Here is a 27,792-nt window from a genome sequence, read left to right on the forward strand (position 1 = left end):
GTGAGATAGACTGGCTTATACCCACGAGGCTGGATAGCATCCTTGGGAGAGTGACCAATGTATATATAGTCTCTGAAGTGGACAGCATGGTGATGAAGAAGTACATGGGGGTGTGGAGATGATGATCAATATGGATAATGGTCATGATTATATTACCTGCTAGGGTTAAGATGTACAGGGTAAGAAACACCACAAAAAGAGTGAGCTGGTGCTCGTGGAAGCTGGAGAAACCTTGTAAAACAAACTCAGTGGTGAGAGTGTGGTTCTCCCTCTTCATTGAGTGGTCACTAAATCGGAAATGTAGAAGAATAAAAGTTGCATAATTTTAGTAAAGCAGTTTAATCACATTTCTGAAATTGATTGAACTTCGTTCTCAGCTATAAACCTGGGGATACATTTCCCAGTGGATTGAAGTTGATCTTTGGATTTACTTAACTTTGCTTAAAATATTCTTGTTCTGTGGCCATCTATTACAATTTCCTATGCATGCTAGAATCATCTAATTTTCCTCCCCCCCCCACCCCCACTGTATAACCATGTACATTCCCACTTCACCTACTCTTCCACCTTATCATCTGGAACGCCCTTCCTCTTTTCCTCCTCTTATTTAAATCGTCCCCATTCTTCAAAGACTAATGCATGTCTTCCCCTCCATCAATGCATATTGTACTCGAAATTTTCATTTGATGCTTGAAAACAATTTGTTTAGGGATTGACTGGAGACTTCTTTTATTTCAAAACTATGAATCATCCCCTTGCACATCCTTTAAGAAGCAGAAGCAAAGCAGACTCAGAAATGTTCATCTTGTTTTCAAGAAGGAGAAGGTGAATCTTAACCAACCACCATCCTCTCTCCACTGCTGTCTGAATGATGGAAGTCGGCTGACACTTCACAGCACTCACTCATGTATATTGTAAACTATGCTACATCTTCATCTTCCCTAAACTAGAAGGCAGATTTACAGCCTTACTCAACTTTGTGAGTAGGCATACACCTACTCTGCAGAGATAAACAATTACACCAGGGAAGATGCATCAAATTCAAGTGTCCCTCATCTAAAGCAAAAGCAGACCCTGAATATAAAGAACAGAGTTACAATAAAGATACATCATTTTGTTGAAGGATAGCGCTCAGTCCAATTCATGTAATATTTCACATTTTGGTCCCTTTAGACAGTAAGCTCCTGTAGGGTATACTTAAATTATATTCTGATTTCCTTATGCGTATTCAGAAAAAGGCTTTTTGCATAAAGTAAATCACATCAGTGAGGAAGGTTAGTAGGCATGGAGACCTCCTTCAAGTTTATAAAAAATTATTTAAGAGAAGTTGGCGACCAGCTGTTAAGCATTTACATGAAGAATGCTGAAAAAGAGTAAAGCTGCAACAGAATATATTTCCGAATAAGAAAAATAATTTGACACTAAAATATGTGGCTAAAGACATTTATCTTTTGGGAGGCCTCTGGGCATAAACTAGGCAGCGGTCCAGCCATGGGTGGTATGGCACCTCTACTGTGAAATAAAAAAATGTGTGTTAGAGCTTTTAATTGTTCTAGTGATGGCCATGGGTGCTGCTAGCAATTATTGGTGCTAAATGTCCTGCAATGCATGTGACGATCCCGCCCAAGGAAGAACTGTCCTATTCCAAATACCAACAGGGCTACTGCTGAGAAACCCTGGGCTAGAGTGTTGTCTGATCTGGTTGAAGTCTGTCTTGAGGTAGAAGAATGGCTGCTATAACCTGGTTAGTATCCTCCACCCTGGGAAGCCTATAATTCTTCCAAGAAAATCAAAGGTAGGAAGAGCAAACACAACCTTATGAAGACCTACTCCAGCTGTGACGAGCTGTTATACTACAATAAGTTAAAGTCAGTCCAGGAGCAATAAGCTCCATTTCAGCTCCTTTTCTAAAGAACAGTTACCTGTGACTGCGTAGTGCTCAGGCACAACAGGAGAGCTGGGCTGGAGGAGGCCGAGGAGTGAAGATGGAAATGTTGTGCTTCCTTGGCCACAGCATGCAGGCCGGGGAGGGAAGAGCGAGGTAACCAAAAGGGCCTATGACGGGCTGAGACTGAAGGGGCAGCAGATAAACACACTATAGTGGGAATGTGGTTAGGCTTGGGAGCTGCAGGACTCCTTGACAGCCCCTCTGTGTGGAGAAGTCTTCAAAGCCAGAGAAGGACCTCCCCCAGGAGCAGCCAGTGGGGCTCCTGGAGGTGACTCCCTGTAGACATCCTGAGAGCCATACTGAGGGCTGGGAGGATACAGACATCAGGTACCTGTGGGGCTTGTTATGTGTAGGGCTCATTTACCCAGTCCTGAGGTTGGCATTTGGGGAGCCTGGGGGGAAGTTTTTGCTTCAAGTAGAATCAGCATTAGAGGAAGCTGGTTTATTTAGTTCCCTACACTTGTTTGAGTAAACACATTGTGGCTGCCCAGTTAGCTCAGTTGGTTAGAGTGTGGGGTTAATAATAAAATAATGAATAAGCACATTGTGGGGTGTTTTTGCATATGTGCCTTGGAAATCCATAGTTTACACATCTAGGCAGCTCAAGCTTGGAGCCATATCATCTTGGATCTCAGGAAGTTTAGGCCCTTTTTCTTACAGGCAGGATCTCTTACAGACAGTTTAGGAATCTGGTTCTCTCTTTGGAATTAAAGTAGTCAAATATGATCATGGTTCTGCAGAGGGCAGTTCATGCTGCCTGTCTTTCTGCCCCTGTGACATTCAGAATTGGAAGGACATTGTCTTTAGATCCAAGGATCCTCTCTTGGGGGTTAGAAAACAGAGATGAGCCTCTGGACACTGTTCTCTTTACTCAAAATTACCTCCTCTTCTCCATTTGGCAAACTTATACTAGTCTGTCAAGACCCAGCTTCAGAATTTACTTTTCGCTGAAGACTTCCCATGCGTTACTTTATCGCTTCTGTAGCATTTTCTTCCTTTAACATGTGGTGCTTATCTGCGCCCATTCATTCTTCAAGCACTAAGCATAAGCCAGGCCCTGTGCTCATTGCTGGGCATACAGAAATGAATGAGATGCTTCATCAACCTTTGAGGAGCTCACCGTTTGGTTACAGGTGGTAAACAACTTAAATAAACTGAAATAAATGCCACGAGTAAGTGGGACAGGAAAGAGATGGTCCTTGATTAGACTCAGGTTGATTACAGAAAAAATGGAGTAAGTAAATAAGACCAAGTTACAAAAGGGTTTAGAGTATTTAGACATTATCATTTTTAAGGGCCTCTCAAATGATTTCACTTATCCCTCCTGTTCATGGGCTTCACAGTCCCTTAGCAACTAACCTCTAAAGGACCACCAGCCCTCACCATTAGCTACCCTGCACCCTCTTCTTGTTTATCTGGTGATTTTGCTTCCATGCTGGTAAAAAAGATACTCAACACTGGAATTTGATAGATTGATCTGGCAGCAGTAGAAGATGGATTTGAGGTTGGTGAGAAGAGGCAGGGTGGTTGCTGACACAACAGTCAGGCCAGAGATAATTGGGATTGATCTAGAGAGGGTGACAGTGGCCCATATAAGAGGGACAGATGGGACAGACAAATGAGGTGAGTCAATAGGGCTTGTAACTGAATCAATGTGTAGATCAAGGGAGAGGAAAGAACCAATCATTTCATAAACTACTCCCATCAGGTTCATTCATGCCAACTCCCCGATTATTCACAAATATGCATAGCTTCCTGTTATAACAGATAAATCAAACAAATGATCTATATATTAATGTTCCATCATTAGATATGATTGGTGGCTATGGGATCTCAATAGGAAAGGAATGGAGTTGGGCAAAATAGCTCAGTGCTTTATGATGCTATTGCTCTGGGACAAATTAAGAAGATTTTGGAAATGGGGCAGTGGGTAGATGGTATAAAAATGTGGTGCCAGGGGAAAAAGAGGTTTTTAGCTTCAGAGTCAACTAATATTTATTGAACACTTTCACAAGTTTTTGTCTCACTTGATCCTCCAAATGACCCTATGAAGTCAGGGTCAAAATGACCCTATTTTGGACCTTATAGGGTCCAAATGACCCTATTTTCATTTTACAGATGAGAAATTATGAGGAATTTATTACTCCACCAACAGTAAGTCTATTGAAATTTGGTACTAGATGGAAATGAACATGTGGAGTGACTATAGAAACAAAGCTGGCGAAACAGCCAAGAGAACCTGCTATACACTGCTTTATTTGGGGACCATTTATTCTAGTTCATTCATGGCATTCACAGTAGTTTAGGATCCCAGGTCTAACCTTTAGGATTGTCAACGGGACTCTTCCAGAGCCATGAATAGGACTCACAACAGGGTTAACTGAGGCCAACATTGTTCCTGGATGTCTTGGTCAGCTTTGGCTGCTATAACAAAATATCATAGACTGTGTAGCTTAAACGACAGACATTTATTTCGTATTTCTGGAGGCTGGGAATCCAAGATCAAGGTGCTGGAAGATTTGGTTCCTGGTGAGAGTTTTCTCTCTGGGTTGCAGATGGCTGCCATTTTTCTGTGTCCTCTTATGATGGGGTTGGGAGAGAGAGAGAGAGAGCTCTGACATCTCTTGTTAAAGGGCTCTAATCCTATCAGGAGGACCCCACCCTCATGACCTCATCTAAACCTAATTACTTCCCACAGTTCCATCCCCAAATACCATCACATTAGAGTTTAGGGCTTCAACATATGAGTTGTGCAGGGTGAGGGGGCAGGGGGGTGGGTGGACACACAATTCAATCCATAGCACTGAAGTTATATCTACTCTCATACTATCCCTGTCACCTGGACCTGGGGTCTCCAATTTTTTTGGATGTGAAAACTCCTTTTTTAATTTCAAAATATTTCATGACTCTCCAGCTTGATGATGGTTGGGTAATAATAGTTGTACTATTTGTACCAATTGATAGAAAAAAAAATCCTGAAAAGAGAACTGCGAATTTAGTAATTCATGCTTTCAAATGAATTATGATACATTCAAAAATAGCTGCACATGTCTTTGTAAGTATTTATACACCCTGCATATGAAGGCTGATGAACACATGAATCCTGGAACTCACTGCAGTGTCTCTGAGGCAACAAGGAGAGAAGTGGGAATGATGCTCTGAGTAGTTGGTTAGACCAATAAGTGGGTAGGGCATAGGTGAAGGGAATCTGGGGTAGGAATGCAGAGAGGCAGCTGAAAGGTTTATTAACACATGGCAAATGTGTCCAGGAAGTCATTCTTGGAAGACCCTGGAGAATAGTTAGTTTCCTTTTACTGGAATTTGGGATCAAAGACTATAGGGGAAGCCCATTTTCAAAGTCAGGGCCTCCTGGGAAGAGGGGACTCATTCTATGAATGAGAACTTGTTAAAACTGCTGTTATAACTGTCACCTCAGAGTGAGATAAAAAACAATGTGGGGGACAGGGTGGTGGAGTTAGTAGCTATCCTGCTTCCTGCTGCCAGGAGACATCATGTCCGTAACAGTTTTGACTCCTCACAATAACCTTGGGAGGTTGATATTGTCAGCCCCACTGTGCAGATAGGACACAAAGGCCAGGGAGGTTAAGTGACTATCCTAGGACACATGCCTATAATGGTGGGCCTAGGATAGGAACACATGCTACTCTGGCCCCAAAGCCTGTGCTCCATCTACAATATCGCACTGCTTAAGCATCTCCTACTTCAGGCTGTCAATGCTTTGAAGGGGGTCAGGGACAATAATAAATGTGGGTAGGAGGATGGGTACAGAGGTTAATGATCTAGTGGTCCTGAGCCCTAACATTTTCCAGTGGCCTTTGGCCCACTGTAGATTTCCTTTTTTCCTTTTATCTTTGGAGCTGTGCTGAGTAGAGAAAGGATGCACTAAGATATTTGAGAAGAAAGCATATTACAGTACATAATTTCTGAACTTCCAGACTAATTTCCAAGACCCAGTGACATTCAAATAGGATTTGAGATATGTGTAAATTCGCAATGTATAGAACTCCTTTTTCTCCTAGTCTTTAATTATTATAAAGGAGAAAGCTGGTTCAAATAATCATCATTAGCTTATAATGCAGCTGCAGACCCTGGGGTGAATTGCCTGTTTTTAAATCTTGATTTTGCCACATACTAGCTGTATGAATTGACGAATTTACTTAATCTTTTCAGGTCTCAGATTTCTCATCTGTAAAGTAAGTTTAATAAAATACTTACCTCATAGACTTACAGTGAGGATTAAATGAGTAAAGTGCTTAAATTCATGCCTGCTATCCAGGAGGTATTCAATACATGTACCAAAAGGGGACATCACCAAGGGGGACAAACAACCTGGAAGTAATGAAATAATAAAAAGAAATGAGGGAGAAGAACTCTCTGCTGATGCTAATTGTGTTTTAGCTGCCCACAGATGTCTTCATTTATTCTTTCCTTCCTTTCTTCTTTGTTTTAATAATTATTGAGCAGCTACTATGTATCTGACACTGTTCTAAGTGAAACAGATGCAGAGAGGACACTCGGGGAGTGGAGCCTGAGTGATAGATATAGGTGTCTCATGGTTCAAATTAAATTCAAGATAGCTAATGTCTAGAATAGGCTGTGAGAGGAGACACCACCTTTCCTTTTTCTTTTTTTTTCTTAAGATTTTTTTTTTTTTTTGATGTGGACCATTTTTAAAGTCTTTATTGAATTTGTTACAGTATTGCTTCTGTTTTATGTTTTGGTTTTTGACTGTAAGGCATGTGGGATCTTAGCTCCCCAACCAGGGTTCGAACCCGCACCCCCTGCACCACCAGGGAAGTCCCACCTTTTCTTTTTTAAATTAATTAATTAATTATTATTATTATTATTTTTTTAGTTGAGGAGATTCTAGTGTGTGGACCCAGGACATTCTATGATCCAGATCCAGCTCTTTCTTTTCAGCCCTGCTTCCTTCCTATGTTCTCCAAATACCACTTGTTCTAATACCCAAGTCTCCCTCCTTCTGTGTGGAATGTCGTTTCTGCTTCTATTTTCTAGTCTGTAAACACAATAAAGAGACTGAAACTTATTAAGGGTTTGAATTACCAGTAACTGTGAGAAAGCAGTGATAAAAACAACAAAATATTAAAGTTTATAAAAATCTCTGGCTTTAACCCCAGTGTAAGTGGAGGGAAGCTTAATTTTTTTTTTCTCATTTCATTTGTCTCCATTGACTCATCTATAGAGAGGATAATATCTACTCATAGTGTTCCTATGGAGATTATATGAGTTACTGTATGTAAATAGCCAAGCACAGCTCTTGATACATAATAGGCAAACAGTACATTACATTTCTGCTTCCTTCTCTTCGTCTGTCCTCCCCATCCCCACTATGCATAACTCTGGGTTCTACTTGTATGTTAAGCCCACCCCCAAAGCACACATACATTTATTCTCTCTCTCTCTCATGTTCATGGATGGGTCTTGTCATTAATTTCTCCAGTCTCTGTTGATTGGAAAGCCCAGGCCTCACTTTCTACCTCCTCTCCAACTCTAGGTTCTCAAATGTGTGGGGATGGGGGTAGAGGTGGTCTGGTTTCAAACCCCAGCTCTTCTTACTTCACATGTGACCTTACGAACATTTCCTCCTCTGTTTAGGCTTAGTTTCTTCACCCGTAAGATGAAGACAGTACTAGTGTCTACCTCAGGGGACTGATGCATGGGAAGGGTTGCATGGGAAGATGCCCGTAAGGCATTTAGCAGAGGGCCTGGTATAGAGCGTGCCATCAATAAGTGGTAACTGTTGATAAAGACGAGCATAGATTTCAAAATATGAGTTTTGCTGGTCATTGTTTTATCTTCACTTCTCCTCCCCCAGGCCTGACGTCAAGGCTAGAAGGTGGTTGGTCTCCATCTAGCTAACACTGTGGAGCAGCTTGCAGAGTAGAGGATGCTTTTCTGTCTTTTGGAGATGTGAGGAGAGGGAGGTAGCGGGGGAATGAAACATAGTATTCAAGCAGAGGAGAGAATCCCAAGAATCAGGAGGAGGATCTGCATGTGCATTGGAATGGAAAAGCCACTCCCAGCGCAGCAATTCTGCAAGTGTGCCTTTGTCCAGGACCTCTGCCTTGAACTCCTACACTCATGAACCCAATATTTCAGCCAGCCAGCCAGCCGTTTACTGACTCTCACCTTTCTGCCCTCTGCTTGATATCTGGGGCAGTAAGGTGGGCACTTCTGTATTCAGGGAATATGCTTTTTCTAGTATAGAGGGGGAAAATTAGGTTCACTCAACAAGAGTCAGATGTTCCATTTCTCTCCTCCAGTCCCCACCAGCCAGGAGTGTGATAGATGGTGTGGGGATGGGACTGCATGTCCCCAATCCCTCTGGCTCATTCAGTGTGAAGACTATATTTTGAGCTAAATTCACCAATTAAGCCCTTTGAAAGTTCTGCCTGAGATTTTCTAAGACTAATGCTCAGATACCACTTCCTGAGTGATTTTTCAGTATTTATATAGTGCTTTTTATTCCCCAAGTTTTGTGACACAGCTGTGCCTTCATCTTTCCACTTGACAATATTCCTAGGAAAGAAAAGAAAAAGAAAAGGTGACATTCCATGAGGCAAGGGTCATAGAGCCACATCTAGTCAGACAAGAATCATGTTTCATTGAGTCATAGAATGTGACTTACATCTCACCAGGCAGAGCTGAGGCTCTCTCAGGCTTCAGGAGAGCAAAGGCTTGAGAGTGTAGAACCAGGACTGCCAGGACTCCCGCCGTGTGTGGCAGACACGGCTCCCAGAGAATCTTCTGGAAAGGAGGACTAGAAGAAAAATTTAGAGCCCACCAGGGTCTGTTAGTTAATTTCTCTCTCTGATTGGCCAGATCGGGGAGTAACAAACAGACAGAAAGCAACACTGCGTTCTCCTGTGCCTCCCCAAAGCCCTGTTCCTTTAATCTGGATTGCAGTCTGTCAGAGAGAACCATTCTCCTGTGCCCCAGGACTCTGGGGTCCCTCTCCCCAAAGCCACAGTGACTGTCCCCAAGGCAGCAGTAGCAAGAGCCAAACACCATGATGTCTGGGGATCTCATTAGAAAAGGGGCTCATCAACCTACTCACATAGGTAGTATGTAGGTGTCAGGGAGAAAGAAATTTTCCTCTGCCCTTTCAGGTTCTTCTGGCTGGTCTAAGAATTAAATTGACATGAGACAGATTAACATGAGAAAATCAAACAGAAGTTTAATGACATGTGTACATGGGAGAGGGCCAGGAAAACTGAGTAAGTTGCCAAAGTGTCCAAAGACCTCACTTTAAACACCACCTTCAACTAACAGAAGAGGATGTTGCCGGTAGTGATTTGGGGATTCAAAGGGGAGAAAGGCAATTCAAATGCAGAGAGAAAAGCAAAAGTTTAGTAAATAAATGTTTGCTGGGCCTGCAAAGACAATGGGACACAGAAAGGAATTTTAATAAACAGACTTTCCTAGGTTCCTCACTGTCTACCACACCTACTTCATATTATAGTTATCTATGGTGATGGCTCCTTTCCTGGAACAAGTCCTCCATCTGTGTTCTTTTAGTCAGTTAGGGGGAAGGTCAAAAGTTCTTCCTGAGTCTTTTGGGACTTAATTGTTTCAGCTCAAAATAATCTGCATGCCAAAGAGACATTTTGGGGTGGCAAGTTTTGCTCCCCTACATAGATGATCTAGGGTTTCCACAGGAACAAAGCTGTTTCATCAGGACATGGTCCTGCTCTGCTCGGTGGATGGAGGATGAAGAGGAGCTCTTGCCTCATGACCATCATTGTAGAAAGTGTCTACAACCTTGTGGAACCCAACCATGTTTAAGGGTGCAGCTTCATTAGACAAGCCACTCACACACTAGGACCTCTGTACCCTAAGGGCCGAAGGATCTGTCTCTGAGGTCCCTTCCAATTTGAATGTTCTGGGAACTGTGACTCATTCATTCACTGATTCCTTCAACAAATAGTCATTGTGTGATTCTCACATGGAAGGTACATGGAATATAGCAGAATGGGGACATGGTATCTGTACTATATACCAGTTCTGCTGGTTTTGCCCATCAGACTCCAAGGCATCACTGCGTATTGCATAGGAAAAGCTGAGAACCTTCTCCTTGAGGAAGATGAGAAGGAAGGCCCACATTGAAGTCCTTCCTGCACCTGCCCTCTTTCTCTTTCCCAGCATTTAGGCATTGAGCAGGCCCAGCCTTGTCTGCCTTTCATAATGCAAACCCAAGATGGGCCTTTCCAAAGGTTGAAGGAGAATCATATCAAATCTACCAGGTTCCACTGGGACTTGGGCTCTTCAGTAATCCCTAGTTCTGGTACCCAGTTTATGCCTTTCTCTTAGAGACCCCCAAAGTAGGAAAGGTTCCTTTCCTAAAAACCAGTGGACTGAGAAATGAATACTTGAAAGCAAGGCAGTTTATTGTGGTGTCTTTGATAAGCTAAGTAAACTGAGAGAGACTGATAAGCATGAAATAGTTGCTAGGCATTTGGTTCAGTTCCACATAGTCTCTTTCAAGGCCCTCAAATATTTACCGAAGAGCAACTGCAAATACTTAGGCTCATAAGCCATTAAGATCCAGAGACTTACAGCTAAGAAATAGATATGTAGTATATTTATCACTGCTTGGGAATGGCCAGTGCATATCCTCATTTGAACTGTTTAAAATCCTTTATGGAACAGCTAAAGGAAGGCTTAAAGCTGGGCAGCAGGTCTTAGCAAGACCTTAAAATAATCATTAAATCTTGGGCCTTATTAGTCAATGTCCATTCTTCACAGTTTTTCTGGTAGCTCTGTTTAAATATGTATCTCTGAAATTAGAAATGTAATGGAGTCTAAACCCATGAAGAAGGAAAGGAAACCCTGATATTGAAATTATGAACTGAGAAATGACTTTAAAAAAAATATATGATTCTTATTGTACATTTATCTGAAAAAGACTGAAAAAAATCTGGAGTGGATGGAGGTTCGGAGGTTTTTTTTTTCTGAAAAAGGAGTGAGTGCATCATCGGTATGCTTGGGAAGTTTTGTCTTTTCCATTCTGATTTTTTAAATATCTCTTCGTTTGGCTTATTGCATTTAGTTATGAACTACAATACAGGATTGAATAAAGGCAGTTGCAGAGGCATTTTTGTCTTTTTCCAAATTTAATTTAAATGCTTCTCATGTTTTGATCACCATTAAATGTGATGCTTGCTGTAGATCTCAGACAGATATCCTTTATCACATTAAGGAAGTTCCCTTCTATTCCTGGTTTGTCTGCAAGTTTGTCACTAACAGTCTTTTCAATGGTTTAGTTCCTTTTCTGTATCCATTGATATAATTATATGCTTTTTATTCTCTAATTGGTTATGGTGGTGAATTACATTAATAGATTTTTCTGATGTTGACTCATTCATATGTTTTAAAGGAAAACCCTGCTTGGCCTTTTTATACACTATTGAATTCAAGTTGCTATTTTTTCATTCATTCATTATTGGTCGATAATTATCATTTCCTACTTTATCTATTTTTTGTACCAAAGGTTTGCAATTAGCAACCTCTTTAAATGCTGGGGAACTTTCACCCCTTTTCTATCCTCTGAGCCTGGTGTCTTTTTTTGTTTTTGCTTGTTTGCTTTTTGAGAGAATAGGTTTTCACTACAATCATTTCCACTTTTTAGGGTTATTAGTCTAGGAAATTTTCTATTTCTTCTTAGTATAATTATGGTAATTTATATCTTCTTCTGAATTTGCCCATTTTACATTCTTTTTCAAATAGATCAGTGTAAAGTTGTTCAAGGTATGCTTTTATAATTATTTTGCTCATCTGTATCTGCCCCTTTATCTTTTTTCCTACCTGATTTTGTTTATTATGTCTCTCTGATTTATCATAGTTGTTAGAGGTTATATTTTTCAATTAATCTTTCCAAAGATCCACAATTTTTAGAAAGTTTCTAGTATTTTATATTTGCTTTAGTATTTTAATTAATTTTATTTCATTATTATTTGTTTCTATTTTCTTTGGGCTTATTTTGTTATTCTTTTTTAAGCTTTTTGAATTAAAATATTTATATTTCCTCTTGCTTTACAGTAAATATTATAAGGCTATAAATTTCTTTCTGAGAACTGCTTCAGATTTACCTTGTTCATTTTGATGTGTAGTGCTGTTGTAAGTTGTATTATACAAACTTTCATTTTTATTTTTTCTTTAATTCACAGTTTATTTAGATGTTTATGTTAAGATAATACACTTAATACAAAAGAGCTCAGATCCTGGAGTTGGGATGCCTGGGTTTGTGTCCCATCTGCCACTTGCTATATGTCACCTTGGGCAAGTTGCTCAGCCCCTCCATGCCTCAATTTCCTTATCTGTAAAATGTGAAGAATAATAGTATTGACCTCAAACAATTGTTGTGAAGATTGAATGAGTAAATATTTGAAAGTTCTTAGAGTAATGGCTGGCATATAGTAAGTGCTATTAAGTGTTTATAAAATAAATCTTCAGTACTATGAGGGGTAATGGAAGGTTTGGCTACTTTTTTGGATTGATTTCTTTATTGCATTATGGTCCATGAATATTATTTGTATATCATTGTTTTAGAATTTGTTGAGGCATCCTTTGGGGTCAAAACATTCTCTGTATGAAGATTAGAGTTTTAGGTTAGGCTTGGTACTTGTCATAACCTTTTTAGTCCTATTAACCCATTGATTATTTTATTAGTCCAAAAGAAATGTGTTAGTATCTCCTACTATGATTGGGTGTTTGTCAGTTTCTCTCGGTAGTTTTATTGGTTTTTGCACAATACATTTTGAAGCTATGCTGTTAGGATCTTACAAATTCACGAATGGAATACCTTCCTGGTGAACTGTTTCGTTTACCAATATTATGTCTCTTAGCAGTTTTCACTTAGAAAGATATTTTGTCTGATATTCATAATGTTACATCAGCTTTCTTTTTGTCAGCATTTTCCTGGATAACATTTCAACCCCTTCATTTTCAACCTGTGACATATTTTTTTTTTTTTAAACGGGAAAGTGGATCCTTCCTTTTTTTCAATTTATTTTTAAATTTTATTTATTTATTTTTGTCTGTGTTGGGTCTTCGTTGCTGTGCACAGGCTTTCTCTAGTTGCGGCGAGTGGGGGCTACTCTTCCTTGCGATGCACAGGCTTCTCATTTTGGTGACTTCTCTTGTTGCGGAGCACAGGGCTCTAGGCACGCAGACTTCAGTAGTTGTGGCTTGCGGGCTGTAGAGTGCAGGCTCAGTAGTTGTGGTGCACGGGCTTAGTTGCTCCATGGCATGTGAGATCCTCCCAGACCAGGACTCGAATCCATGTCCCCTGCATCGGCAGGCGGGTTCTTAACCACCGTGCCACCAGGGAAGTCCCTGTGACATATTGTTTTAATAGTATAGTGTAGATTATTAAAATTCAGTCTGAGAGCCTCTGTGTTTCAATTGATTAGCTAAATTCATTCACATTTATTATAATTAGAGTAGTTGTTAAATATTACTGCCATCTTATTTTATATTTTTCATGTGCTAAGATTTCTTAATCTCTGTTTCTTAACAAGTCTTTTTGTTTGATTAATTTCTTTGTTCCATTTTTCTGGTTAGAAAGTTATATATATATACATCATTTCTATTTATCCAAGAGTTAACCTTAATTTTTACAATTTAATTTTATTTTTGTAGAATTAAATGCAGAATTAAAAGGTAGAATTAAAAATACAAAATAGTACTACATTATTAAAACGTTTTCTCTATCCACCCATGATTCTTGCTTCTTAGAAGCACCTACTTTCAACTCTTTTACCTGTGTCTCATGTTATTTGCTTCCACATTTCTGCTATATTATATATAAAATGCATATAATGGTATTTAATTCCTAAATTTTAGGCATTATCTCTTCCTAGTTCATTTATAACACCATCATTTGTACACATGAACACAAACCTATGCACATACTTCTCCTCTTGTCATCCTCCCAGTAAAAATTAAATCTATTTTCAAAATATACATTATTACAGTATGCAACTATTACTCACAACTGAGCCATGCAGCATGCTCTAAGTGTATACTCTTCCAGTGCAATTTTTGTTTTTCTCGCTAAGTTTTAGTAATTGAATCTGTGAATGAAAAATGTTGCCTGCCATATCCGTAAACAAAGGGTGTTGCAGCCATCAAGCTATCACATTACAGCTACCCCCAAGGGTGATCCCTGAGGGAACCTAGAATGGAAACAGGATGCCAACTACCAAGCCCTCAGCCACTGTAGCCACACACACCTCCCCTTCCCCCTTCCCCCACCAACCCGACTGTGCACCCTGAGGGGACTCAGGATAGGAAATAACAGGATCCTGGCCCTATATAGCTAGGGTGCATATCAAAGAAATGATTTCAGTGAGCCCAGACTCTTGCATCTTCCCATACATAGTAAAGTACTAAATTCCTTAACTTGAGTTATCTGGTTTTCTTTAGTTAACAGTAATCTTTTGAAGTGCTGACTACCTGTTCTTTTTTGCAAAAACTCCTGTATATCCTGGCTCCTCCCTTACCTCTTTGGAATAGTCCCTCAGAGCTATCTGAGAGGCTGTGTCCCAGTCTTAAGTTCTCAGTATTGTCTGCCAGATAAAACATAATTCTCAACTTTTAGGTTGTGCACATTTTTCAGTTGACAGGTCCATTTGTTTGTTTAGTTTTCAAGTAGCTGTAATTAATCCAGCCTCAAATTTTCCACCAGAACAGTAAAACCTTCTTCCATAGTTAGATACAGTCAAACATATCAGGTAATATTCCCAAGTCACTTTTATCTGTCTGTCTGTCCATCTATCTATCTAGTTAGTTGGACTCCTAGTTAGTTTCTTTTTGTCTTAAGATCATCTCTTTCCATCTTCTCCAATCCAGCTCTTGAGTTGCTCTGTAGGACAGCTGCAGGGCTATAATCCTGGAGCTTTCCTTCACCAGTATTCCTCCCACTTTAATAATTCCTCCCAGATTTATTAAAGTATAATTGACAAAAACTGTATATATTTAAAGTGTTACTGTGTGATGATTTGATATACATTTACATTGTTAACGATTACCACAATCAAGAAGTATTAACACATCCATCACCTCATAGAGCTACCTTTTTTTGTGTATATGTGGTAGGAACACAAGATCTAATATCTTAGCAAATTTCAAGTATTCAATACAGCATTATTAACTATAGTCACCATACTGTACATTAGGTCTCCAGAACTTATTTATCTTATAACTGAAAGTTTGTACCCTGTGACCAACATCTTCCCATTTTCTCCCAGCCCCTGGCAACCATCATTCTACTCTGTGCTTTTGTGAGTTCAAACTTTTTTTGGATTCCACATATAAGTGAGATCACACAGTATTTATATTTCTGTGTTTAACTTATTTCACATAGTATAATATCCTCCAGGTTCATTCATGTTGTTGTAAGTACCAGAATTTCCTCCTTTTGTATGGCTAAATAATATTCCATTGGGTGTATATATATGAATGTGTGTATACATATGTATATAAAATCTCCCACATTTTCTTTAGTCATTCATCAGTTAATGGCTGCTTAGATTGTTTCCATGTCTTGACTATTATGAATAATGCTGCAATGAACATAGGAGTGCAGATATCTCTTTGACATACTGATTTCACTTCCTTTGGATACATGTCCAGAAGTAGGATTGCTGGATCGTAAGGTAGTTCTATTTCCAATTTTTTAAGGAACCTCTATACTACTTTTCACAGTGACTGTAAACAATTTACATTCCCACCAACAGTGCACTAAGATTCCCTTTTTTTTCCATCCTTACCAGCTTTAGTTATTTCTTGTATTTTTGATAATGGCTATTCCAACAGATGTGAGATGATAACTCATTGTGGTTTTAATTTGCATTTCCCTGATGATTAGGTGTTGAGCACCTTTTCATATACTTGGCCACCAGCATCCTGAGATTCCCTGATCTCTTGCCTATGTTAGTTTCCCTGTTTCCTGGAGCACCTCTTCAATAACTTCCTGAGAACAACAATATAGGATATACATTTCTTGAAATATTACTTCTTTGAAAATATCTTTATTGTATTCACATAGGTTGTGAATCATTTGCTTAATATATTAACGTAGCTTAGAAATAATTATCCTTTACAATATTGAAGGCATTGCTTCATTGTTTTCTAACTTCTAGTGTGGTTGTTAAAAAGTCTAATTTCATTTGAATTATCAGTCTTTATAATATGATTTTTTTCCCTCTCTTTCTCTTTTTGGAAAATTTTAGCACTTTTTTACCCCTAGAGTTTTGGTATTACAAGATGATACTCTTTGACATATATACTCTTTTTTTTTTTTTTCCACTATGCTAGTCACTCAACCTGGAAGTTGATGATATTTAATATTTTGAAATATTATTTTCATTGATGTTGTCTCTCTTCTATTTTCTCTATTTACTTGTTCTGAAACTGGTATTTGTTGGACATTAAACCTCTTCTATTGATCCTCACATTTTGTTTTCTTTCTCTTTCATTACCTAACTGTTTTATTCTTTTTAATACAGTTTCTGGAAGACTTTTTCAATGTTATCTTTTTAAATTTACTAATAGAATAAACTGTCTTCTAACAAACTTTTTTGTTATAGAAACCTTTTTTGTTTCATGAATGCACTCTATTTTCTCATCTCTTTGAGAATATTAAATATATATAAATACACATGCATCTATATTTAAATTTTTTTCTCTTCTCTATGCATTGTCTCTCTTTTTCCCAGTATTCATGTTTTTTTCTGTTTGTTCCATCATGGTCTTTCATGTTAGAAACCACCTTGATTTTTCATTTGTATCTAGGAGAGAAGCTCTAATAAACCAGTTGGAAGTTCTGTGTATATGTCTGTGTATATAGGACAATAAAGTGACAAATCATTTTTCACTGGGAAGTACCCATGTCAATATCTATAGATGAATTCTTTTGGGATTCTCTATTTCCCCAGGGAGGATTACTGTAATGTTCTTTCTGGTGGCTATACACCTTGTTGCCAGAATTCTGGCAGACCACAGGGAAGAAGGAGACTGAGGGGAAGTCTTTCTGCTTGCTATATGGACATTTTCTTCTTCCCCTATTTTCTACACAGCATTTTTCTTTAGTTCTGCAAATATCTCTGGAAAGTGTGAATTTCCAGTATTTTACCTGAATGTGGGAGGGGCACTGACATTGTTATGCAGAGTGGAGAAGGAACCCCCATTTTACATATTCTGGAAGAGCCACATTTAGAGAATTAAGAAAGTTGGAATGAAGTCATTGTTGAGAACTCTGAAGGATCTGAGATTTACCTTCCTTCCAAACTTACAGATGAGCCTGCTATAGTTCCATGGATGCAGGTAAAAGATGCAAAACACCTTGGACTGAAGCAAAAGACATTATTACTCACAGCAATAGTATTGACAGTTGCACCAGTTCTCCAAGCCCCAATTCTTACAGAGGAACACAAAGAGAGCCAGGAAATACCTGAGCATGCAGTGAGTTGCGTTAGAAAAGTGGAACTCTAAGCTTAGGGAACCTGAGTCTGAGATAATATAAGTAAGACACATTGTTTGTGAGAGATCATTTGGTAAAAATTTGTAGAGAAGAACAATACTCTATTAAATACTCTTTAAAGTTTAGGATGCTCATAGTCTTTAACTTTGCATTCTCACTTCCTGGTGTTCACTTATGTGTGAAACGACATGTTTACAGAGTTTTCTATTTCAGAATTGTTTACAATGGCAACAGCTAGAAAAAAAAAAGGACCAAAACATCCATCAGTAATAAACTTGGTTAACAAAAATGGCATATCTATAAAACAGAAAGTTACGCCACCATTGAAAAAAATTCAGATAATTATTTAAGTGCTTTACAGAAGGACATCCCAGATATTGTTAAGTATAGTGGGGAAAGTATTAATGTGTATGTGAACACATATGTGTTTTTATATTAGCTAGTATAGGTAAGGCATCTCTGTATTTATATACTGTATATTGCCTGGAAGGAATATGGGGTGGAGGGGTGAAGGGAGAAAGTGTGCTTACTGACTATGTTAATGTGACTTTGCTATTTAGTTGTTTTCATAATACAACTTTACTCTTCCATTACCTTCATCAGCATGGCATTACTATTCCAAAACATTCTTGCCCAGGAAGACAAAAGTTGTATATAACTTTATTGTTCTTCTTAGGAACCTCTAACAAAAACTTATGTCAATGACCATCAAACTGTTTGGATTTTTAATAAATAGCATCAAATGACTGTTAATGATCTAAGGAAATTGAAACTCTAATCTCAAAAGTATTACTTTGTTGAGTCTATCAGTCCTAAATTCTTAAGCCATGATCCTTACCCAATCCTAATCAAGTCCATGAATTGAAAGACTGGCGTACACCATACTCCAAAACTTTGTAAATAGCCTAACTTTGCACTTCCTTCTAACTTTGCACTAATACTTTGTCAAGGTGGTATTCTACCTTATCAAAGTAAGAATAATCTCAGCTTTGTTTATCAGTAGGTTATTGGGGTAGTATTTTCAAGGAACCAGCATCCTAAAAGCAACAGGAAGGAAATTGAAAGAAGAATAATATTTAACTATAAACCTGTTTTACTTTTGGATTGCTGTGCAATGTCTGTGTATTACTTGTTCAACAAAAGAATTGGAAGAAAGGAAGGAGGAAAGAATGAAAGAAAGAAATTAAGGTATTGGATGGGAACACTTCAAGAGAGAATATAAATGAAAAATCCCAGACCTCAGTCCTTTGTCATTTCAATATGTAGAGGCAAAATAGGAGCAACCAACAGAGAAGCAGCATCTATGATACGACTGAGCTTAAAAAAAAAAAGTTCCAAATGCTTTAAAATTCTTAGATTGAAGCAGGGTCGTTTGTAGAAGAAAAGGAGAGAGGAGGACTGTAACTTATGTTTGTGGTTGTGATTAAATTCCATGAATTCTAGAACACCTTAGAAGCAAGGAGCAAGTAAACTTTAATGTCTCCATATTAAATTCATTGTTTCTTAAGTAACTGAGTCATTCTTTGGAGGGGAGGAAAGATTCCGGCTGCACCAATTCAGGTAAGCAAGACAGAGATTAGAGTTAACTTGCCACACTGGCATGCCATTTCTTCCTCAATAAATCCAGTGGTCTTGGTCCTGTCTGGAGAGAAAGTGCTGTGCAGAAGGAGAAAAGAGCTGGAATTGTAGTTGGAGATCCAGCACAGACTGCTTTCTCCTAAGAAAAGACGTTTGCTTGTATCTTCCTTCCTCAGTTTCCGCTGTGAGTTCAGTGGCCAACCCCCCTTCCAAATTTGATGAGAAACATTAATCTATCCATCCAAGAAAGACAAGACACAAAGAAAGCCACATGTGGAAACATTATAGTCAGATTGTTAAATGCCAAAGACAAAGAGAAAATCATTAAATCAAGAAGAGATAAAAAACTCATCATATAACAAGGGCCCCAAAATAAGATGAACAGCTGACTTTTCTTCAGATAGTAGAGTCCAGAGTCAGTAAAACACATCTAAATTGCTGGGGGGAAAATCCTGTTCATCAATAATTCTTTTTTTTTCCCCCAAGTTTTCTTTTAAAGGAATGTTTAAAGTACCCAACCTTAAAAAGTGACTTCAGGAAAAGAAATGCAAGTAACTGTGGATCTGAAGAATGTCTGTAGGGAATGATCTATAGCTTCCTCTTAAATACAATCTGAAGCTTTCAAAGCATAATGCCCAAGGTCTTAACGTCAAGAATTCTATATTCAGCAAAACTATCATTTAAAAATGAAGGTGGGGCTTCCCTGGTGGCGCAGTGGTTGGGAGTCTGCCTGCCAATGCAGGGGACATGGGTTCGAGCCCTGGTCTGGGAAGATCCCACGTGCCGCGGAGCGACTGGGCCCGTGAGCCACAACTACTGAGCCTGCGCGTCTGGAGCCTGTGCTCCGCAACAAGAGAGGCCGCGATACTGAGAGGCCCGCGCACCGCGATGAGGAGTGGCCCCCACTCGCCGCAACTGGAGAGGGCCCTCGCACAGAAACGGAGACCCAACACAGCCAAAAATAAAAATAATAAATAAATAATAAATAAAAAAATTAAAAAAAAAAAAAAAAAATGAAGGTGAAGTAAAGACATTTCCAGGTACTCAAAGACTTGAGAGTATTTGTTGATAGCAGACCTGCCTTACAAGAGTACAAGAGGAAGTTTTACAGGCTGAAAGGAAGTAACACTCGATAACAATTGGAGCCCATACAAAAAATATAAATAGTACCAACTATAGTAATTACATAAAGCATAAATGTATGCTCTTATTTAGATTAAATTTTGATATCAAAAGTGATCATTTACCTTTCCCTTCCTACCCCAGCACTGGCTCCCATGGTGGTTTCATGAATGAATCTCTGTTCCAGTAAACTATGACTCCTTATATTTGCCTGTCTCTGCAATCTTAGGGGCAGTACTTTTCCCTGTGTCCTCACCTTTCTTATGGATTCAAGAACTGTTGATTTTTCAGCCTGTTCAGGCTTTCACTTTCTTTCATTAGGATAGAATGGTGTGTTCCACGCTCCTTACATGTGGAACCAGGAACCAGAATTCCCAATCAGATTTTTTTTTGTCAAAAAAATCCTTTCGAATAAATCCCCTTTCAAGCATCCAAGTTGAATTAATTCTAGATTTAGTTAACTGTATGTGTTATTATAGTTTATTTCAGTTTATGGTGTACATTGAACATTTTAAGTTTGAATTTTATGCTGAAGACCATATTTTGACTTCATAGAAATCTCAAGAACTAGAATCAGTGGGCATCAATTTAGAGGGCTATATACTTATAATATTAACAATAGGCTGAGGTTATAAGAATTTTTTTTTTTGAAGTTTGTACTTGAAGCTCACTTTTATGCTGGCCCTAGTTGTGTCACATGACACATCACCAGTCACCTGAAACCTTGACACCAGTGACTTTATTTACAATATTTCTGTCTGGAAAATTTGCAAAACTACTTGAGAAGAGATTTTAATATCCTTCCAATAATCCTGGAAAAGAGCTTTATTAGCTACAATTATGTCAAGGCATTCTTGACATCTTTACTTTTAAGTATTACAGACTCTGATTAGAGTTGGTCATTGAGATCAACTAATTTTAACCTTTGCTGATCTCACTATCATGTTTGAAGTAAGCTCTAAAGGCATAGCTTTACCAGATGCTCACATGGTGAGATGAGAAACACAGAGGCAATGTCTTCTTCTGGCTAATGCTATCCTGAAAATGGTAGAAATAATGAAAATATAAGAGTCAAAAGGACAATTGCAAAGGTAGTAGTCAGAAGACTGTCAGTGACAGGATCAGTGATTGGACTAGCAGAAACCAGGTCCAACATGACTTAGACATAACAGAGAAAATGATCAGTGAGTGGATCACAAAAGGTTAGTTAGAGAGTGGCCACAGCCTGAACCAGTGATAGAAGCAATCCTGTTGCACACATTGAGAATGCCAGCCTGACACAGGTCTTCCAGTTCTTGAACTGAGTAAGAGTGGGTTGCAGGTGCCAGTGAAAAGGTATTACCCCATTACTGCTATGGATTGGTGATAAGAAAGCAAAGAAGATGATGATCTGTGTCTCACAGTTCTCCAAGGAGATACTGATTCTTGCCTACAGGACTTGAAAGCAAAATGAGAGAATGCCCATGCTGAACATCTTTGAAGGAAACAGGACACTAAAAAAGAAACACAGGGAGAATGTGATAGTGGTAGCTAATAAAGATTATAGTCCCAATGATGACATTATCAGCCACTGTTATGAAGTATAGGCTTAATGGGCAGAAAAAATCATTCTTGAAAAATAACTCACTCACCTCTACGTATACCATTTCATTGAAAAATTTCACATTAGGAAGATAGTTAGAGAAAGTCAACATTATTTATTAACACCAGGTACTGTTCTTTTTCTCTAGGGAGTATACTCTATAGATCAAGAAAGAGACATGTCAAAATTTACTTCAAAAGAGCATTGACCTCCATGTCTGGAAACATGGCTAGTAGGGTAGCCTGAATGGCCCTCCCAAAGCCTGGCCATGTACTAGTCATCTTCTCTACACAAAGAAGCAGGAAAGAAGAGCCCAGGACTCAGGATACTGTTCTGGCACACTCCCGGGGCACATACTTTGTGTTGGCAGTCACATTGACAGAGACGAATGGATCAATCCCAGATATTCATCATCCTTCCTTGTGTTGCTGCCTCCTCATTGTGTCATCAAAGGCCCAGATCAAGGATGAGTACAGAAGGTGTTGAAGTGCCAGGCTCACTCAACACCTGCATCTTCTTTGACCTGAACCCACCTCTTTAATGGTCAAGTAAGGTAGTTGTTTTCATAATTCTGCTGTTCATCTTATGTTGAAACTTTCCCTCCCTTCAACCCCTGTCCTAAATTTAGTAAATCATGAAAAACTTCTTAATTTGTTCTCAAGGATGGTGAGCTTTTGGACAGTGGAAGAGCACTGATGTTCCCCTGAGCCTCGGACATTATTCAGTAGTGCTGCTCAGAGTACTGTGTAATCTGTTGTATAGTTAGAACCTCAACTCTCCCTTTCCTTTGTCCAGTTCATTCAGATCCAGATCTTCCTTAGAGTTTAGGCCAAACTCTACTGCTGTTACTGAGATACTCTTTAAAGATTTCTCCAGCTTTGGGTGGTAGCACAGTCTTGTTCTTTTTTTTTGTCCTGTTGACTTTGTACCTGTTGACTCTCTCTGGCAGTGTCATCATTGTGACCATCATTTGCTTGGGTTGTCACCTCCATACTCTGTTGTACTTCTTCCTAAGCATCCTGTTCATCTCGGAGACCTGTTACACTCTGGTCCCTACATTCTGTCTGGCCTCCTGAGCCCATTGCCATTCAAGACTATGCCATCTAGCTCTTGAATGTGTGAGCTATTTCATGTATGCAACCAATAACTGTTTCCTGTTCATGGCCATGCAGTATGAACACCATGTGGCCATCTGCAACCCCCCTATGGGATTTAGTCCTTGTATTAGAGTTCTCCAGAGAAACAGAACCAAGAGAATATATATTGATATATGTAAGAGATTTATTATAGGGATTGGCTCATGTGGTTATGGAGGTCAAGAAGTCCCACAGTGTGCCCTCTGAAAGGTGAATAGCCAGGAAGGCTGGTGGTATCATGTAGTCTGAGTCTGAGGGCCTGAGGAACAAGGGGCAAATGGTATAAATCCCAGTCTCAGTCTGAAAGCCTGAGAACCAGGAATGCTGGTGTCTGAGGGCAGGAGAAGATGGATGTCTCAGCTCAAGCAGAGACAATTTGCCCTTCCTCTGCCTTTTTGTTCTATTCAGGCTTTCAACAGATTGGATAATGCCTGCCCACATTGGTGAGGGTAATCTTCTTTACTCAGTCTACTGATTTAAATGCTAATCTCTTCTGGAGATACCTTCACAGACATACCCAGAATCAATATTTTACCAACTAACTCTCTAGACATCCTTAGCCCAGTTAAGTTGACACATAAAATTCACTATCAGTCACCCTAGGTAAGAGGCCTATGCCAGTTGGCATCTGGGTCACTGGGAACTGGCCTGGACATGACATTGTACAGGTAACATCTGTGTTTGGCCTGCCCTTCTGTGATACCTTGGTTATCTCTCGCTTCTTTTGTGATGTGAGGTACCTGCTGGAGCTGGCCTGCACAGACAGACATCACTGTCAGTGAGATCATCAATTTGTCATCAGTGTCTGTGGCTTTGTTTTACCCGTGGGCCTGGTCTCCATCTCCTATGTCCTCATCTTCTGCACCATATTTAAGATTGCTTCATAATCTTAAGATTGCCTTGGAATCTTAAGGCCTTTGCCTTTAAGAGTCAGAAGAAGGCCTTTGCCACCTGTGCCTCTCACCTCACAGTGATCATCAACCACTATGGCTGTGCCTCCATCATTTACCTGAAGCCTAAGTCCCAGAGTTCCCTGGGGCAGGACAGACCCAACTCAGTGACCTACACCATCCTCACTCCCTGGTGGACCTTGTCATGTTCAACCTAAGGAACAAGGAGGTCAAAGGTGCTCTTCACACAGCCACAGTTAAGATACTACTCAGGGACTTCCCTGGTGGTGCAGTGGTAAAGAACCCGCCTTACAATGCAGGGGACGTGGGTTTGATCCCTGATCAGGGAACTAAGGTCCCACACGCGGCAGGGCAACTAAGCCCACGTGCCGCAAACTACAGAGCCCATATGCCCTGGACCCTGCGTGCTGCAACTAGAGAGAGAAAACCTGCATGCCACAACTAGAGAGAAGCCTGTGCGCTGCAAAGAAAGATCCCACATGCCTCAACAAAGATCCTGCGTGCCGCAACTAAGACCTGACGCAGCCAAAAATAAACAAAATAAATAATAAATCTTTTTTTTTTTTTTTTTTTTTAAAGATACTACTCAACCCTCAGTGCATCCAGACTAGGACAGCTTCTCTTTGTGTACTCACTCTTCCAAAGTGTTTACGGTCAGGAACGCTCTCCACTACACCAGGTGCCTCCATGGAGTCTGCTCCTGCAATGGCATCTCAGGAGATGGCTCCTCTCAGACTGCCAGTCACATTCCCATGACACCAGGTACAAGGCCCTGAGTCTGGTCAGTTCTTATTTTTGCTGAATAATACAAAAAAGGGAAGATTCATGTTAGACACCTTGGAAGAAGCTCCAGGAATTTTATTCTGCTTTGAGGCCAGGGAACCTTCAGAAGGGAAGATGACATTTGTCAATTTAGCTGTCCGTTATACAATTTCCCATCATGTTTTTGTTTACAAACTTTGGTACAAGTGCACTGATCTCTCTTTCACCCCCACCCTGTAAAAGCTGGGCTGAGCCTTGCCTGTATGCTGTTTCTCCTCCCTACAAATACCTCATGCCCTGCCCATCATTAACATGGGGTGTAAAGACTGGGACTTAATATCACACTGATGATAAAATTCTTTATCTTTGCACATACTTTACGGGAAATTTGCACATACAGGATTTTACTTGATCCTCAGTGAAGCCTGTAAGGGAGGCAGGACAACAGTTATCATCCCTATTCTGTAAATGAAGAAAGTAACACACATAAAGATAGGACTGATTTGCCCAGGCATATAAAACTAGGCAGCTGCAGAGTCAGGATTTAGATCTAGTTCTTCTACTGTTGTTTCTTGCTTTTTCTAATTAATCAGTTTACAAGAAGCAGAAACTTCTCGAGCAAAGTTAGGGCCTTCAGTGAATAGCATAGGGAGGATGGCTGCTGGTCTATAGGGTGCTTGTGTGTATTTGAGAAAAAAAAGAAACATTCCATCCCCTCCTCTAGACACTGCTGTCAGAAGTTGCCATAGTTATTTTACTGTCTCTCCCGGGAAATTATCATAAATCTATGATGCCTAAAATGTGAATGGCACTCCCTTAGATGTGGCACTGTCCTGTACTGCACAACCTGCAGAATCCTACGCTGTGATTCTGACTGTGAAGATGAAAAAGGGGCCTAGAAACAAGTAAGTGCCAGTTTATATCCCAGAGTCTTTATTTAGTCCTAGATTGTCAGAAAGGCTGAAGTCACTGACTGCCATTATCCACTAGAATACCTCCATTTTCTCTAAATCAAGTCTGGTCAAGAGAATGTTTAAAATTTATAAGTTCTGGAGTTATTACAAAGGTGAGACCCAACACGGGGATCCTAGACAGGACTAGCCTCTCTGGGTCCTGTAAACCAGAACCATCCCCAAATCTAGCAAGAGCTAGTGGTACAAATTTACATGCATTGAGTTAAATGCCATGGTTACTCACCCTGCCAGCATCCTAGGATATCTTCCTAACCAGAGCTCACATATACAGGGGCTATGATGTTAAATTCCCAGTTCTGAGCCTGGTGGGTCTTGTTCTGATATCAAAGAAGAAAACATGCATGCTTTAAGTATTTACTGTATAACAAGCACTGTGTTAGAAATTATAGGGCTTCCCTGGTGGCAGAGTGGTTAAGAATCCCCCTGCCAATGCAGGGGACATGGGTTCGAGCCCTGGTCCAGGAAGATCCCACATGCTGCAGAGCACCTAAGCCCATGTGCCACAACTACTGAGCCTGCGCTCTAGAGCTCGCACACCACAACTACTGAAACCCACGCACCTAGAGCCCATGCTCCCCAGCAAGAGAAGCCCACACAATGAGAAGCCCGCGCACTGCAACAAAGAGTGCCCCCACTCACCGCAGCTAAAGAAAGCAACGAAGACCCAACACAGCCAAAGATAAAAATAATAACACATATATATGGAATCTAAAAAAAAAAAAAAAAAAGTTCTGAAGAACCTAGGGCCAGGACAGGAATAAAGAGGCAGACATAGAGAATGGACTTGAGGACATGGGGAGAGGGGAAGGGTAAGCTGGGACGAAGTGAGAGAGTGGCATGGACATATATACACTATCAAATGTAAAATAGCTGGTGGGAAGCAGCTGCATAGCACAGGGAGATCAGCTCGGTGCTTTGTGACCACCTAGAGGGGTGGGATAGGGAGGGTGGGAGGGAGACACAAGAGGGAGGAATATGGGGATATATGTATATGTATAACTGATTCACTTTGTTATACAACAGAAACTAACACAACATTGTAAAGCAATTATACTCCAATAAAGATGTTAAAAAATAATTTCAAAAAAAGAAATTATATAGTCAGTACCTAACTATACTTGTATTCTTTAAAACCTAATATATCAATTCTTTATTTCACTCATTTATTCAAGTGATATTTACTGAGGGCTTCATTACCTGTTCATGTTGATGTGATGAAGCTGGTTCTTAGAAGGCTGGTATCATCCCAAACTTTTTGATCAAGGAAGCCTTTATTCTTTGTTCTTTTTCTTTTAAAATTTTTATTGGATATAGTTGCTTTACAATGTTGTGTCAGTTTCCGCTGTATAACAAAGTGAATCAGCTATACATATACATATATCCCCTCTTTTTTGGATTTCCTCCCCATTTAGGTCACCACAGAACGCTGAGTTCCCTGTGCTATACAGTAGGTCCTCATTAGTTATCTATTTCATACATAATAATATATATGTCAATCCCAATCTCCCAGTTCATCCCACCATCCCTTTCCCCCTTAGTCAAGGAACCTTTCAAACTCTTAAAAATTATTGAAGACCCTAACAGCTTTTGTTTATATGATTTTACTGTAGTAACAATTAAAACTAAAAAAAATTATAAGTATTTTTTATTAATTCATTTAAAGATAACAACAATAAACCTATTGGATGCTAACATAAATAACATGTTGTTATGAAAAACAAGTATAACCAAAACAGAAAAAAATATTTAGAAGAGTGGCACTGATTTACATTTTTGCAAATCTTTTTAACATCTGGCTTTAATAGAAGATATCTGGATTCTTGTGTGTGCTTCTGTTTATAAACTGATGCCATATCACATGTAGCCTCTGGAAGACTCCTATCACAGGAGAGAATGAGTGAAAAAGATAATTAATGTCAGTATTATCATGAAAACAGTTTTGACATGACAGACCGTCTGAAAGGAATCCCCTGACCACTCTTTGAGCATGTCTGAGCTAGTGTATAAGACCTTGTCTGTCTGTTGTGAGCTGTATTTGCTGTTTCCCCTCCCTGCACTGACTACACTGACTTTATTTATTTATTTATTTTTAAAACATCTTTATTGGAGTATAATTGCTTTACAATGGTGTGTTAGTTTCTGCTTTATAACAAAGTGAATCAGTTATACATATGTCCCCATATCTCTTCCCTCTTGCATCTCCCTCCCTCCCACCCTCCCTATCCCACCCCTCTAGGCGGTCACAAAGCACCG

The 27,792-nt window shown here is 39.5% G+C and overlaps 1 protein-coding gene across 1 annotated transcript in view; it reads right to left on the reverse strand.

Moving 5' to 3' along the window:
- Positions 1 to 17,515, reverse strand: part of LOC309635599 (olfactory receptor 10J1-like) — a 46,411-nt gene extending 28,896 nt beyond the window's left edge. Inside the window, 1 exon segment of the mRNA XM_082407094.1 lies at positions 1 to 17,515. Within this exon segment, the coding sequence (XP_082263220.1) occupies positions 1 to 277 (277 nt within the window). The 5' untranslated portion in view covers positions 278 to 17,515.
- Between the last annotated feature and the right edge of the window lie 10,277 nt (positions 17,516 to 27,792).

This window comes from Balaenoptera borealis (genome assembly GCF_965194805.1).
Source record: "Balaenoptera borealis genome assembly, chromosome: 1".
Classification (NCBI taxonomy): domain Eukaryota; kingdom Metazoa; phylum Chordata; class Mammalia; order Artiodactyla; family Balaenopteridae; genus Balaenoptera; species Balaenoptera borealis.